The sequence below is a fragment of the Drosophila miranda genome, chromosome XR, assembly GCF_003369915.1.
Source record: "Drosophila miranda strain MSH22 chromosome XR, D.miranda_PacBio2.1, whole genome shotgun sequence".
Classification (NCBI taxonomy): Eukaryota; Metazoa; Arthropoda; class Insecta; order Diptera; family Drosophilidae; genus Drosophila; species Drosophila miranda.
The window spans coordinates 14,239,589-14,255,073 of record NC_046674.1 but is presented as its reverse complement, the minus strand read 5'-3'; the positions used below and the strand labels follow the sequence as shown (position 1 = coordinate 14,255,073).

Sequence of the window (15,485 nt, the reverse complement as noted above, 5' to 3'; positions counted from 1 at the left end):
TATATTTACGGTATATTTTAAAAACAAGACGGTATTTTTCGGTATATTTCTGAGTGTTTGATCGACATGTCAAACTGTCATTGTCAAAACAAACCCGAAATGTAACAAAAAGACCGGTGGTGATCATAAAAATAGAAAAACGAATATGACTTCTAAGCGCTTCGGGGCAATGAAGGATTTCGCGAGGGCCAAGAAGCCGAGGCTCGACGTGAGCGTGACCCGGGCCTCGTCCCGGCCGAGTCCCCCCCGTAGCATGGCCGACTTCTGGGACGACGACGACGATGTCATCCTGATGGCCACCCAGATAGCGGAGGCCGAGATCGAGGCGGAAGCCAAGCGCAAGGCGGAGGCCACGAATGTCACGGTCGGGGATATCACATTTAGCGAGTTCGCGCCGGTGCGAGGCACGACCAGCACCCAGCAGATGTTTCCACCCGCAGCACCGCCGAAGAAAAAGACTTCGACCATCGACATGGATGCCATTTTCGGGGACGACGAGGATTTCGATTTCCTGGCCATGGCCCTCACGGAGGATGTGCCTCGGCCCGAGCCTCTGCCACAGGCAAAGGCGCCCCTGGTATTGAAAGCCGGCACGAGTAAATCGACCACGACAAGCATCACCGTCCAGCAGACGATGACACAGACTAATGCGACGCAAGCGCGTCAGCAGGAGCACCAGATAAAGTTCCTAATGGATCGCATCGAGGGCCTGAAGAAGGACAATTCGAAACTGCAAAAGGATCTGGGCGACAGCAACGAGCGCACGGAGGCCAAGTCGGGAGAGGTGAGTGCCTGTACGTATTCCTGTGCTTCCGCATCATAGTGTATGGCATTCGCAGGTCAGTCTGTTGCGGGACGAGCTGAAGCATCTGCGCCTGCAGCTGCATGCCAGCAAAATGGAGAAGCTGGCGCTCGCCGACGAAACCAACAGGGACTGCAACAAGAAGGTGGCCGAGGTGGTCAAGCAGATCGCGGCCAAGGACATCGAGCTGAAGATGAAGAATGCCGAGTATACCAAGCTGAAGATCCAGCAGCAGGCCCGCAATGCCCACGAGAGGACCATGAACATGAGCATAAGTATGCTTCCGCCGGCCACCGACCCCTCGGAGCAGCGCACTCTGCTGCGCCTCCACAAGCTGAATATCCACCAGGCCGTGCCCAGGCTGATCGCGAACAACGCCAGCGTCTACGAGTACACCGAGGAGCAGCAGAAGGGCAAGAAGCAGGGCACTCTGTTCGAAGTGGAGCTCAAGCAGCTGCTCCTCAACTACGCGCAGCTGCAGTCGCAGCCGGAATCTGTGGACAGCCTGGTCCAGCGCATCGTCTCCTCTGTGTGCAAGGTGTTTTCGGAGTTCGCCTCGTATGCCCAAAGCCTGGAGTTCCCCCACAACTGCATGTTGTATCCCCACAATCCCTATATCCTGGACGCACAGCATCACAGCGCCCACTCGCTCTCCCAGCCTGGACCTCTGTACGCCAATGAGCGCGCCTTGCTCCTGCGGCGCTACACGGCCACCTTGGGGCTCATCTGCCGGCAGCAGGGCAAGATCGGACGGGCCCTGCTCAGGCAGCGGCACAACGATCTCTGGCTGCTGGAGCTGGCCGTCGATGCGATTGTCAAGCTGGGCTTCTCCTACGAGGTCAGCGAGCACTTTGGCCTGCTCGAGGCCACAGCCTCCCTGCTGCACAGCCTCCTGAGGGAGCAGCATCACGAGGAGGAGCGCGTGGAAGAGCTTTTGGTTGAGCTACTCAAGCAGCTGGTCTTCACCCGGCCCAGTCCCTGGGTGTTTGGAGAACTGAGCGCCTGCCTGCTGGCCTGCCTCCAGAAGCCGCAGCTTCTGGCGCGGATGTGCGTAAACAGTCCCAAGAGCTGCTTCATTTCGGACCGTGTGCGCTCCCTCTATCGCTTCGGACCCAGCTCCTGCCTGCTGCAGGTGTACGCCGGGCTTCTAGAGCTGTGCTTCTTCAGCGAAACCCCGCTGCAGGCGGCCCACTTCCAGCTGCTGCTTTCCATTGGCGGCAACCACGTGCGCTTCGCCTTCGAGTGCTTTAAGAACCCACCGGACTTCATCCTGGAAATGCTGCCGTACTTTGCCGACGACGAGGAGACGGACTCCACCGAAGCAACACTGACCAACAGGCTGAGCAGCAGCTCCACAACAGCGGTGCATGGCTCGGCCTCAAATGGATCCTGCACCAGCGTGCCGACTGCCGCAGACTCTAACTCCAACTCCAGCACGTCCACCAGCTGCGAGTGCTATGTGAAACTCTGCCTCAGCGTGGTCACGATTGTCTTCCAGGTGATGCACCAGTGGATGCTGCATCAGAGGAAAGCAGGTAAACGCTCTCTTCTGCGACGATTGGGATTTGGGGTTAGAACTCAATCTGAATCCTGTGCGTCTTCCAGGTACCGAGCAAGTGGGAGAGATATCTCGTATAGCGGTGCACCTGCTGACACTCGTCTTCCATGAGTACTATCTGACCTGCCTGTTCCGCGACTCCGAGGAAACAACGAAGCACTATCTCAGCCTCGTCTGCAGCTGGTGGAGCGAGCACGCGGCGCTGCTGGGATTCCAGCCCATACACTGTAAATACGATCCAAAATCCACTCTTATGGACGATCCATTACATTTTCCGTTTGATTGCAGTGCGTTTGCTAAGCCAGCTGGAGAAATCCCATTTCATGCTCAAGCCTCTGCACCAGGAGGCGAATCGCAGCAATCCGACCAACGACCTGGCCGAGTGGGCACGTATTATCAACCCTGCGGATGCCAAAACCGAAAACGTGGCTCCGAATGCTTCTGCTTCTGCTGCGTCTAAGCTCCTCGAAATCGACTTCTTTGGTGGCCTTAAGCGAGTGGATTACACATTTGATTAATCTCTATTTATTTAGTTTGTAAGTTCTAGGATCTGTTTAGTGTTACCTTTGATTTAAATTAGTTCATTGGATTTTGTTCTGCATATTTTGAATAGCAGCTCCCAACTATCGCTAAGCTTCTTTCGATATATCGGCGAGAGCTGTGCTGGTTCAAGCAATAACTCGCTGCAGAATATGTTGTTTTGAATATTTCAAATCTCGGCGCTCAAATATCTTGAGCAGTGATAGTTCCAGAAATGGTTCGCTCATTTGAACCATTGTAAGGACCAGACACATGAGCAGCAACATGGGACCGGGATGAGCAACACTCTGCATACCCTTGGGAAAAGGATATTATAGAGTAGAGAAAATGTTTGTCATGCCAGGCTCCAATGAATGCAGAAAGTGTTCAGTCTCTTTTTTGTTTAGAGCTATCTCAAATCTGCTTGGGACACAGAATCTGAGTATTAATCAAAGAAAATAGGGTATAAAGATGTCCATACTCATGGCGGATACCTGTTGCTCAGCAACATTCCATACACTCTTACGTTTTATGCTTCGCCCTTTTTTCTTTAACCTTACATATTTCAGACACAAATCCAATGAAATTAGCATATCTTGTTGAAAGTTGGTTCATTTATCTGATAAAATGACGTGTTTAGTGCTAGTTTATTAAGCCGAATCATGGACAGAGAACGATTAGCTCATTGTTGACCAATGGGTATTTTAGAACCTTCCACGAAAATCATGAATCTTGAAGAATTTGAGTGCAATTCAGGTGGAAGATCTAATGGTCTTTGTTTCTAAGTAAGGATGAAGGATTACAGGGTTCCGTAAGAGGTATTAATATTATTAATATAAGTATTATTTTCCGCGGTTTAACTCGAGTTGTTGTCCTGTTTAAATATAGGGAGGATCAGTGGGTTAAGCTCGTTTGTTTCGTCAGCCGGTCATTGAAAAGCCGGTCAATTTCGCAATCTTTTGTTTATAATTTTCGAATTACGCCGATAAGCGTTGAATGGAATGTTTACAGAGTGTTTGTTATCTTTTTTTTTTGTTGTGACGTGCAGTGCTGTGTGTGAAAAGTGATAAACCTGATGAAATACATATCCCATATGTATCCCATATCCCATATCTGAGGAGTGAGCTCTCCTGTTGCGGCGCCCACAAAGGTTAGTTAATGTAAACATAAATATGATTTTATGCCTTGAAAATGTACAAACATGCACTGCTCTATACAGACTATGTGCATGTACATACATGTGGGTTTTAGTAGAAAGCAACAAGTTGTGTGAGTCGTGTGCGTGTGGAGGGGGCTGTTCGTGAACAGTAATTGAGTTTATGCCAATTTCACGTGCTCTGCCCACAACCCTTGGGCAATTTGTCCAATTATTCTGATCTTTGTAACCCTTCCTCCACCCATTTATAGTGTATTTTCTCCACAAAATATCACCACAATTCGTGCCTTGGGTGTCCCAACTAGTGTGGACGGGGGAGGTGGGGCGGAATCGGTGATCGGTGATAAGCACCCGCAAACATGTGTAGGTGAAAATTAAGCGGTAACTTTTGTAACGCGAGTGAAGTGCCAGTGTGTGTCAGTCGAGGGGAGCAGTTTGACAGGAACGGATAGCGCCATGGAACCCCCACAGAAGTCGGAATACACCGCGGAATACTTCCAGAAAGCTTTGGCCAAAGCCTACCACAGCGAAAAGCTGCACGTGGAAAGCACTCGCATCGAAGCTGTGAGCCAAAATGGCGAGAACTTTTGCAGCGTCATCTACCGCGCGGTAGTCGAATTTCGCAAGACTACCGACGCCCCCCTGGAGACGGGACGGTACATAGTCAAGGACCTGCTGCCCGTTGTGGCCGAACTGGGGACCAACGAGAAGGCCATGTTCGAGGAGCTCCTGCCGGCCATGGGGGCCATACTGCAGAAAGCCCCGCCCAGTCTGGGCGAGCACAAGCTGAGCGCTGAGTGAGTAGTACCTACCGTATGCTGTGCATGCTCTGCATATATTTCGTTGCTTACCTTAGCTGCCTCTTGGCCGAGACGGCGAACGGCAAGGAGGTGTACGTACTGGAGGACCTTTGCGCCCTCGGCTATGCCTCAATGGATCGCTTTCGGGGTCTGTGCCTGGCGGATGCCCAGATATGCTTGCGAAAGATCGCCCAGTTTCATGCCGCCTCGATGATCCTGTGCGAGCAGCAGCCCGAACTTGTGGCGAAGCTTGAACCCTCAAACTATGCCAACGGAGTGTCGGATCCCTTCGCCCAGATCATTGTGGTCGGTGGGACCGAGTACGCGGCCGACGTATTTGCCCAGGAGCTGCCGCAGATAGCCAAGAAAATGAAGGCGCAGATACCAGACGCTTACACGCGGCGAATTACGTCCGTGGTCGATCCCAAGAACTCCGCCTTCAATGCGATTGTCCACGGCGATATCTGGGTGAACAACATGATGCTCGATCGAAGCAACAGCAGCGCCATACTCGTGAGTAGATTGGCTAAACCAAATCAGTCCTCGAAATAATCACAGAATTTGCCCTTTCCCATAGGTGGACTTTCAGAACTGTTGCCTGGGCAGCCCGGCCATCGATTTGCAGTTCTTCTTCTACACCAGCCTGCAGCTGGAGGTGCTGCTCCACCAGCAGGACGCGCTGCTGCAGCACTATTACCGCAGCCTCACGGAGACCCTCACCCTCTGCGGCTTTCGCGGCTCTCTGCCCACCTTCGATCAGCTAACGGATGAGATGCAGCGCTGTCTGTTCTACGGCTACTATGCCGTTGCCTGCGAGCTGCCCATCTGTTGCGCCTCCCCCGAGGCCAGTGCCGACTTCAATCTCCACACCTTTGGCTGTCCGCAGGCCACGGAACTGAAGCGTCGCCAGCTGTTTGCCAACGAGCGAGTGCGTCAGACGGTCAAAGTGTCACTGCTGGCATTCGATCAGCAGGGCATACTGGACACGCCCTAGAAAATGTTTGCTATTCTGTAGTGTATTCTAGAGTAATTCTTGTGTAGAAATGTTCTTAAACGGTTGTTCTTTAATGGTGCAACAGCTTGTATTATTCAATGTTTTTGTTCACGTTTTAATGTAGAATTTCCACCTTCCATTCGTGTTAAAAGGGGAGTACTATTCCCTTTATCGATTCATTAAGGAGAGGCACTCCACACTCCACACTCCAGTGCCTCCCCTCTTGAATGTTTGGCTGCTACTCAAGTGTTACTTGTGTTTAGAAATAAATTTCGTTGTCTGCCAAAAGTTTCGGCCGGGGGATGGGCCAAGATTTACGTGTGTGATGCAAAATGCATGGCTGCATTGAGTGCGATAAAGTTGTAGCTCTGTTCCCTGGCCGCCTGCCCGCCTGCCTGCCTGCCTGCCTGCCTCCTAGATCTCTCCACTAAATATGCAAATCGCTTTGCAGTTGTTCTTAGAAACTTGTCAGCTGCCAAGTGTAAGCCAGGCCAAGCCAAGCCGAAGCCGAAGCCAGGCGAAGCGCATCGAGGAGCGTCGGGGCGGAGCGTGGGAGCCTGAAAGCGTGCAAGTAAAAAGTGCATTTGACGCCAATGCTACTGCGGATAACTTGTACTTCTTGCAAGTGTTTAAAAAGCAATTTATTGTTTTTGCTCAGCCGTAGCCAGCATCCAGGCAATCCCATAGAAAGCTTCTGTCATGCGTTTGTTCCTTATTGGAACATTGAGCAGAGATTTCTTTTGGATTTTAGAGGGGCACATATCACATATCCTGCCAGGAGCGTCCCCCCCCCCAGTCAGAAATTACTTTGCTTTAAGCCCCCGAAAGGCTTGCTTCCTTTTTGGCCAAGAGTTTTGTGTTCCTCGGATTGCAATGCCAGACGTTTTGGGACTGAGACTGGGTCTGGGGGTGCTGCTGCTTGCACTGCTTGGATGCATTAATTGCATTCTGCAGCATCGTATTGCACTTTCAATTAGTTGCAAATGCCTCAAACGTTGACTCGGACTCGGATTCGGAGTCTCCCCCAACCTCCTTCCGGCAACCAGACAGCGCCGGTGCGTAACAGGAAACGGAAGTTAAGTGCTGAGGCGAGGCGTTAAGTAAATGCAACCCCAGATGAAAGCAAGAAGCCAGCCTCCACGCTTTAATTGGAAGGTGACGATGATCTGGGGATGGGATGTGGGGGGGGGGGCGGAGTGTCCCCTCAGACACATTGCAACATTGCATTCACTTTGCTTGGCAGCCCCATTTCCTTTTCCTTGCGCATCTTCTCTCTTTCGAAAGTGCAAACAAATGCAGTGCCCGGACAGGACAGGACAGGTCAGGACAGGTCAGGCATTTGGGGAGGTCTCCTTAATGCATTTCAAAATTGATTTATGGGTTTTCTTTTGACCTGCCTCACCGCCGCTGCCCCGATGCACCGACGGACGGATTTCTGTTTGGCTTTGGTCCGTTTCGTGTTTGTTTTCAAATGTTAATTAAGGTTTACAATTACCCATGGGACAGACCATGGGGGCTGCGGCTGGGGGGTGGTAATTGAGCGACAGTTGAAACGATTTGTGTGGCTTGTGTGTGGACGGGGGCCACGCCTTGGAGCAAGGCGAGCAAACACCTGGACAAAACTTGTAAGATTTCGGTGCTCGGGCAGGGATGCTCCCCCCTATCCGCGCCAGAGCTCCAGAATTTCTGGCTTGAACTTTTTTTCAATTAGCCGGCGCCACGGAGGGCTCTTTCGATGCCACTGGGGCACACAATTAAAGGCAATAAATTTGCACATGAGACCATAAATCACAGTCCGATCATAATCTCCCGGCAAACAAATAGAGAGAAAAATCCCCAAAACCGAAACACTCGGCTTCCGCTGGAGGACTTCCTCCATTTCTGTAGCCAAAAGTTCCAGCATAATCCGGGGACCGTGGACCGTGGACCGAGCACCGAGGAGTCCCTGCTCTGCTTCGTTTATTAATTGTACAACTGTCTCCAATCATAATTAATGAACTTTCGGCACATCCTTTGCCGCAGAACTCCACATATCCCCCATCCCCCATCGCCCCGCCCCCAGCAGCTGCTGGAATGCCGAACCGACCAAAACCGATATATAAACACAAATGTTTTTCTTGGCACACCATAAATCTTTCGTTTGGCCAAATCTGTGCTGCCCCCCCCTCGTTTGGGGGGCAGGGGGTTTTCCCTGGCCATCCCTGCCCTTCCTGCTTGGCTTTTCCTCTTCTTTTGCTGCTTTATTCGGGCTTAATGGTTGGCCTTTTCAATTAGACACATTAAAAGGATTTACTGGGATTAGGTCAATTGTTTTGGGACAAATTGTGATTAAGTTTAATGTGGAAATTCGATTACTCGCATCTTTAGAGCCACTAAAACTACACAGAGCGGGCCTCGAAAGAGTTTCCTTTACTTGATGGAGGTATTTATTGAATATACCACAAAGTTCTCTGACATCTAGTGGCTCTACAAACTTTCAGGGGAAGGAAATTTGAAAGAAAGGTTTTGAATAGATATCTAGATAGAAATAGAATCGGGAGCAATCGTAGGCACATCTCTGATTTAGTTATAGTTTTCCTCGCAATAGGTTCTCCACGGGTCGCGCGTCATGCGGCAGCGCCTCTCGTTCGGTGCCGCATTTGGGATACGCTTGGCTTTAGGAAGTTTTGGCATCTTTTCCACTGCCCTTCAAGTCCCCAATGAATCGGCTCGGAGACGCTGAATCATCCATCATGCCAGTATACTTAATCGTTTCAGGCATTATCTGCAGAAGTAATTAAAGGTAGAGCTCGCTATCTGGGGGGGTCCCCGCCCCATATGGCATGACTTTCTTCTACTTCCACATGGAGTCCTGTGCTCAATGACTGGCTTCTCTTCGCTCGCCTGCTGCTTAAGTGGAAAATTACATATGCAAATCCCTAATAATTATCAGCGAGTATCCGCATCGCCCCCCCACCATTAATTGTGAAAAAGAAAAGCTGAAAAACACACACTGAAATTGCGATAATTTTTCATTTGGTCGTCGAGGCTTTTCTGCCACTCGGCAGCCAGGGCTGGTGGCTGTGTGGCGCTCATTTATCAGCGTGTTGTGTGTATCTGTATCTGTATCTGTTGTGTGTGTGTGTGTGTGTGCGAAACGAAATTTAAATAAATTTGGAAATGATGACAAAAGCTTTTCCAAGCAATCCAAGTAATTATGCACACATGGCATCCCAGGCAGTCCCAGAGAAGCAGTGTGGTCCGTGGTCCGTGGTCCTCAAACATTAACACTTTTCCCAAAAATCATCTAGAGGATAAATGGAAGGATCATTAGTCATTGGCACCACACAACACCCCCTAATCACATGTGTGTGTGTGTGTGTGTGTGCACCCACCCCCAACCCTGGAGAGATGCGGGTGCTATTCGTGATTACATCCTTCTCCTTCGGATGGTCCCCGCATTCATATGTAAATTCTTCTTGACTTGCAACAAAGTGTCTCCTTTTGCTGGCCATTGTCTGTGTCAAATTATTTATTGGCCATCGTTTACATTGATTGAGGGATGCTCATGGTCCTCAAGGTTGGGTTAAACCCTTACCTGCGCGATTTTCGAAATTTTTAGCCAATTTTAACCGATTCTACATCCGCCTGGTAAGAGATACATCAACACCTAATGATTCTTTTCCCGTTTTAAGCCATGGAAGCACCGAAGAATCTCCAGGACTTGCCCTTCGATATCCTAGATCGTATATTCAAAATTCTTGAACTTGAAGATCAAATGGAGTTGATCGAAGTTCATCCCAAGCTCTGGGATGCTGTACTAGATCATTTGTTGTCCTCAAAATGGGTTCGAACGTGTCGAATCTTGTACGACTGTGCGGCTCCACAATGATCCATCTGAAGTTTATGAACCCCTCCGATGTCCATCCCTTGTTGCCGGATGTCGAGCGGTATTGTGTCAATTTGGAAACCATTAGCTTTGGGGCCGACAATTCCAATTGCGACGCCATCAAATCCTTTGTGGAAAGCAGCCCCAAACTGAGATCCGTTGAATTGGTGCTGGAAGGTGGCAGCATGGCCGACATCTGTCTGGTCTTCCCTATGTTCGAGGGCGTTCCAAAAGTAAAGCACTTGCGGCTGTACAACTTTGCTGGTCATTCGGGTGAGCATTTAACTGAATGAGTCGTTTAACTCTATGAGTTCTCCTAATAATTCTTTGTTTTGGCTTTTCAGTAATCAAGAACTGAATTCGGGGCTTTGTTGACTTGGAAGAACTGACTGTCGGCGATAGATCTCAATACAAATCAGGGCCGATATGGCACCTCTTTATCTTTGATCTGTTGTGCAAGCTAAGAAGGCTGCGATGTCTGACAGTTGAAAATTGGGTTGTCGCCCTGAAGGGGGAACTCCCAATCCAATGCCTAATGCCGGAAGAGCTCACCCTCGTGAATTGCCAGCTTAAGTACTTTAAGTAGCACTTTCCCAAGCTGTCATCGTTCCATCTTGAAGAACCCATGAATAGTTCTGATAAGCTATCACTGAAGTTCATATTGGAACATGCCAGGACATGGAGAAACTCCGCCTAGTGACGGACCATATTTTCTATAAAGATGATGGATGTATGTGGGATTTGGTAGGAAGCCACAGAGTCTGTAGGGATAATAGAGAGAGAGAGACTAGAAGCGGCCGTCGAACAAAAAGAGGACAGAACACAGCCTCAACGATCGACGCCATTTAATTCGGTGCCAAAGTCTCACTCAGCCACACGCAAATTACTAGCGCAATTATTTGTATAAATCTAAATAAACTTAACGCATTTTGTGTTTTGTTTTCGCATTCTCGGCTTACAGATTGCATGATCTACGCAGGTGATGGCACAGCTTCGGGCTAAAGGTGTTCCCAAATACGGATTCTGGTAAAACACGAATTCTGGTGGCGAAGGGTTACTCCCACTCGTCTCTCAAACACCCCAATGACTCTCTCCTCTCAATACACACGAGCACAGCATTGGGACAGGCAAGAGGCAAGAGTAACGGACAGCCAAATGATGGAGCCAAGACGAGACGCATATTTAAGATCAGGAAGAAGTTCCCCAGTAAATGATGTGTTAGAACTAGTACATGTAGCAGTGAGAAACATTTAACACATGGATTCCTTGTGGGAATGTCCCTGTCCCTGTTCCCTGTTCCCTGTCCTTCCTTCCGTTTCTAGCAAACAAATCGAATGCAATTACTTAAACAGCTCTGCTCTCTAGCCATAAAACAGAGATATACTCGTGTGCATGCCTCATGTGTTTGTTTGAAAGCGTTTTCCGTTCGTTACAGAACACTTTTCTTTATGACATTTACGCGAAGCAATAAAAACTAAACAAATCCTGAATGGTTTTTCTCTCAAATGCTAATGTCCCGCAGTGGATGGATGAATTCGAGGACGTGGCAATGGGATGGGGGATGGGGGAATCTAACCAGGCGACCCAAACTTATCTTTTACGATCCGCACAGACATGAGCCAAAAAACTAATTACCTCAAACCGAGCAGCTTTTATGGCCGTCGGTGTGTGGCTTCGGGCACTTTCAATATCATTTTTAATGCCATCTTTGCGTACGATTTGAATACTACTGCAATCGATGAACCCCCCTCAAACCCCCCTCGAACCCCCTCGCATAAAGTTTTATGGGGCTTTGCGCTCGGTCCCGTCGGAGACGAGGCGGAAAATCTGTTGGCCCGTAAAAGCGCAGTGTCGCCAAATATTATTCATGGTGCATCCTGCGCTCCAAGGAGCTGAGTGATGTGTGAAAAGGTTTTCCGCACTTGGCCACAGAATTTATGATCTGAAAGTTAAATTTGGGCTTTTATTGTTTTTACTTCGATGGCGGGTGAATATAGTTTGCGGGCAGGTCCTTTTAATGGTTTCTGCATAATTTCCCCAGGCGTCCTTTTCGTCCTTTTCCAACACTGCGGAGGCTTCAGCCCACGATTGACTGGTTCCTCTGGGGCGGTTCCAGCCAAAGACTCTTGGGTGTGGTAGGACTCAAAGGACACAGAGGAGTTTTGGGTGCTGTTCGACTTAAGGGACTTTAGGCTGTTCTTCGGCTCTTAGGAATCCAGGGTGTTGCTCGGCTCCTTGGCCTCGTAGGGGGCTTCACCGATATCCTGCTGCTTCTACACAGAGCACCCACCAAACTTGGCCGGAGTGACGCCAGTGAATGTGGACCCCATGTGGCCATTTCATTGTGCTCCACTGGGAGCGATTAAACAGCGGCATGGCAGGGCATTCCTGAACGGAGTAACTAGGCAAATATAGTCCATAGATCGTGCTAATCGTTAGTAGGGGCATTGCAGAGCAATGCAGAAGATCATAGAAGCCTTGCAGATATTCTACTCAGATGTACAAGAAAGCCAAGCAGACTTGATTCGCTTCACCTTTTGGCCCATTCCTGGTTGCAAAAGGACTTGTTTTTGTTCGCCAAAGAGCTCGAAAGTCTCCCGATTTGCCACCGACCCCAAATGGCGGACTCCTGGGGCACCAACTGCCAGGAGCACGTGCTGCCAGGCTCCGGGGTAAAAAAGTTTCATCCTGGAGTGAAATATGCACAATAAATTGGCTTTGACTATGCGGTGGATAGAGGAATGGATGGGGAAACGGGACGGAACCCAAAAGGGTTGCCATGTGGCACACACGAAATGTGGCTCAATTTCTGCCGCTGTGATTTTTGCATAAAATTGATTTCAAATTGTGTTTTTGTTGACTTTAAACATTCCACTTTTGGATGATTTTTGCAAAAATCCGCCTTTGATCCGAACCGTCAACAAGTTTGGTTCTGTTCTGTTCTCTTGTGGCTGTTGGTGCCACAGTTTTGTGCAAATAATTGTGGCACGAGGTGTGACCAACGCCCACTGAGAGAGTGCGAAGAATGCGAATGGCACTCAGCCTTCTGCCGATTCGATTGATTTGTCAAAGGCATTACGCTAATATTTTTGGCAAATACTACCGCTCGATGGCGTCAAAATGACATCGAGTGGTTTCCCTCTCTCTCTCTCTTTCCACCCTCTTAACTCTGGAAAATACAACAAAAAATCCAAGCAACAAAAGCGGGGAAGCCTCGAAGAGATTGACTTGAGGGCTTTCGAGATTGGGTCGCCGTTCAAGGGTCGCCGCCTCAAAATCTCAATTACCATTGATGCCAGATAGTAGATCTATGAATTTTAGATGCCAAAACCCCCAATATTGATTGATCTATAGACGGTGCCCTCCACTGGACTCACGCGTTTCCTTCGTTCCAAAAATATTACCAATTTGTGTCAACTTCAATTAGATTTACATGGAAATTAATATGCAAACAGTGGGATCTTTGTGTATTTGCCCGTTCACGGTGCAGTTTAATTAATCTGTGGAGGAGCACACACACACGTCCAGGACACCGGACACAGGACACAGGACATCGCACGCACAGATGCACACAAGCCCGTACGGCGCAGGATATTAGAATGTTTGACAAGTTGTCAATGGACGGACGGACAGGGCTAAAAATTGCCAAGGAAAATCAAATCGAATCGAATCGAATCGAATCGTTCATTTCGAATGTAAATTAAAACAAATACTCCTCGTACACATAAAATTACTTAAAATTGCAAGAAGTTTCTTGGGCTCCGTTCTCCTGTCACAAAAATCAAAGTCGAATGCATGGAATGCAAATACTGTTCGTGTTCTTTCCGGCCGGATAAAGTTGTCATATGAGTGCTGCTCCTTTGACTTGTTCTTCCCAGACGTCGTCGTCGTCGTCGTCGTCGTCGTCGTTGACTTTCTTTATGGACAGGCGACAATGCCAGGAATTTGCTGTATTAAAATCGAAATTGCCTCGAGTTGCCGGCGAAATCAACCACCGCCTGACCCGAGGACCTGGCCCATTGTATGAGTATCTCTTGGTAAGGGGGTTTGGGGTGGGGCTTAGGCTGCTGCCCTGTCCTGCCCTGCCCTGTCCTGTCCTTACAGCTGTCAACATGTTTAATTGAAACTGACACTCAGTGTCACTTTATGGACATTGCCATGCGTTACCGTTACCTTAACTCTGTATCTGTAGCTGTAACTGTAATTCGACTTGGCTAGATTATTGCCGAACACATGCCGAACGGGGAGGATGCGTGCCGCCCCCCCCTCCGAAGGTTGGGTAATGCATTGCGATGCGAATGCCGTTCTGTTCCGTTCTGTTCCGTTCTGGGTTGTATATTAGTTAAATTTATGTCCGATTACGGCCCCTGGGCATTGCTGGGTACTGGCCTTGTCTTTGGGCTTGTCTTATTTGATTTTGAACTGGGGAAAATGGAAATAAGGGCATTGATTGAACTGAAGAATCATCTGATCTTCCATCTCGCGCGCTCTGCCTTTCTCTCCCAGTGTGGCCTAGCAGAAAGCACCATCTGTTTCTAGACCCTCGATCCTCGATGCTTGAAACCTTTAATGAACCTTTCGCCAGCGTCAACAACTGTCAATTTTGCATAATTCTGGCAAAATCTTACGGCTATCCATCTTTCAGTCCCCGGCCCTGGCCCTGGCACTGACAAACCTTCATCTTCAGCTTCATCTTTGCCTTTTCTTCGCGCATCCCTTTGGAATGAGAAGAACTTTTGCCCTGGCAACACTTCAGCCATGGGCCCCCGGGCCCAGCCTTACTGTAATTATTATTGCTAAGCTCCGTTTCCCCCCAAAAGGACACAGAGAGAGAGAGAGAGAGAGAGAGAGAGGAGGAGCCCCGTCCCCCGCATTTAATTGCAGACTACTAGCAAATACTCAAGATATTTTTATGCAGGCAATTCGTGTATATTTTTTTTTGTTCCTGTTCTTCCCGTTTTTCCCGTTTTTCGATAGGGGAAAAGACTTGGGCGACGACTTTGGCCTCTTTTGTTTTCGTCACGGACGAGTGGCAGAAAGCAATCAGAGCCCAGAGAGTTCCTTCTTTGCCAAGAAAAGCAAAAATATCTTTAGCCACATTTCACTCTAGTATTTGTTCTCCTCTCTCCACTCTCCTCTCCTCTTGTCTGCTTTTCTCTATGCGCATTTTTCCTGGCTGTCGTCGTGGGGCTTTTGTATTATTGGTGAAATTAGAATTTCTCATTAAAATAAGTGTTGGCCGAGGGACCCGCTTGACTTGAGACATTCAACAACGGTCTGTCCGTGGGCGCCGGTGCAGCCCCTCGTCCGTGGCAAGGTGCTCGTCCATGGCAATGGACTTAAGTCGAAACTCCATCCCCCCCAATTCTGTTTATGCTTGGTCACTCATTAGTTGAGCTTGAAATCTGACAGACAGACAGATTCAGATTCTGATTCTGGGGGGTTTTTTTCTACCTTGTTTTTATTTTTATTTGTATCTTTATTTGGTTTCTCCACTGCCTCCCACCTTGTCCTAATGCCGGGCATTCCGGGCCTGGGTTTGATGGCTTCTGGGCGGGGCTGGGTTCTCTTTTTGAGTAATTAAAACGGCAACTCTTTTTCGTTTTGTATCCAATTATTGCCCGTCCTTAATCCTGTATATCCTCAAAGCAGGGTTCTTTGGCGGCCTAATGGGCTTAAAACTGAAACACTTTGCGGTTAATTCGATGATTTCCAGCGCAGTGGACTCTCCAGGCCTCTTTGATTTCCACTAAACACTTTTCTCTGAGCTAATTAATGATTTATGAAC

At 48.8% G+C, this 15,485-nt stretch overlaps 2 protein-coding genes across 2 annotated transcripts; both read left to right on the top strand.

The window, feature by feature from the left end:
• Positions 1 to 70: 70 nt before the first annotated feature.
• LOC108151583 (ATR-interacting protein mus304) lies at positions 71 to 10,644 on the top strand. The gene is made up of 6 exons (XM_017280262.2): positions 71 to 784; positions 840 to 2,337; positions 2,408 to 2,587; positions 2,649 to 4,029; positions 9,504 to 9,970; positions 10,042 to 10,644. The coding sequence occupies exons 1-4, from the start codon at positions 146 to 148 to the stop codon at positions 2,876 to 2,878; spliced, it is 2,547 nt and encodes an 848-aa protein (XP_017135751.1). The 5' UTR covers positions 71 to 145; the 3' UTR covers positions 2,879 to 4,029; positions 9,504 to 9,970; positions 10,042 to 10,644.
• On the top strand, positions 3,938 to 5,928 carry LOC108151585. Its single transcript, XM_017280264.2, has 4 exons — positions 3,938 to 4,029; positions 4,287 to 4,832; positions 4,892 to 5,348; positions 5,413 to 5,928. The coding sequence occupies exons 2-4, from the start codon at positions 4,492 to 4,494 to the stop codon at positions 5,827 to 5,829; spliced, it is 1,215 nt and encodes a 404-aa protein (XP_017135753.1). The 5' UTR covers positions 3,938 to 4,029; positions 4,287 to 4,491; the 3' UTR covers positions 5,830 to 5,928.
• Positions 10,645 to 15,485: the final 4,841 nt, after the last annotated feature.

What these genes read in the sequence shown, in the direction of transcription:
- LOC108151583 (XM_017280262.2), top strand. Translation starts at nt 146, where the DNA reads ATGACTTCTAAGCGCTTCGGGGCAATGAAGGATTTCGCGAGGGCCAAG. An exon ending in CGGAGGCCAAGTCGGGAGAG is followed by an intron (nt 785 to 839) that starts GTGAGTGCCTGT and finishes TGGCATTCGCAG; the next exon opens with GTCAGTCTGTTGCGGGACGA. An exon ending in GGGATTCCAGCCCATACACT is followed by an intron (nt 2,588 to 2,648) that starts GTAAATACGATC and finishes GTTTGATTGCAG; the next exon opens with TGCGTTTGCTAAGCCAGCTG.
- LOC108151585 (XM_017280264.2), top strand. Translation starts at nt 4,492, where the DNA reads ATGGAACCCCCACAGAAGTCGGAATACACCGCGGAATACTTCCAGAAA. An exon ending in GAGCACAAGCTGAGCGCTGA is followed by an intron (nt 4,833 to 4,891) that starts GTGAGTAGTACC and finishes TGCTTACCTTAG; the next exon opens with CTGCCTCTTGGCCGAGACGG. An exon ending in GCAACAGCAGCGCCATACTC is followed by an intron (nt 5,349 to 5,412) that starts GTGAGTAGATTG and finishes CCTTTCCCATAG; the next exon opens with GTGGACTTTCAGAACTGTTG.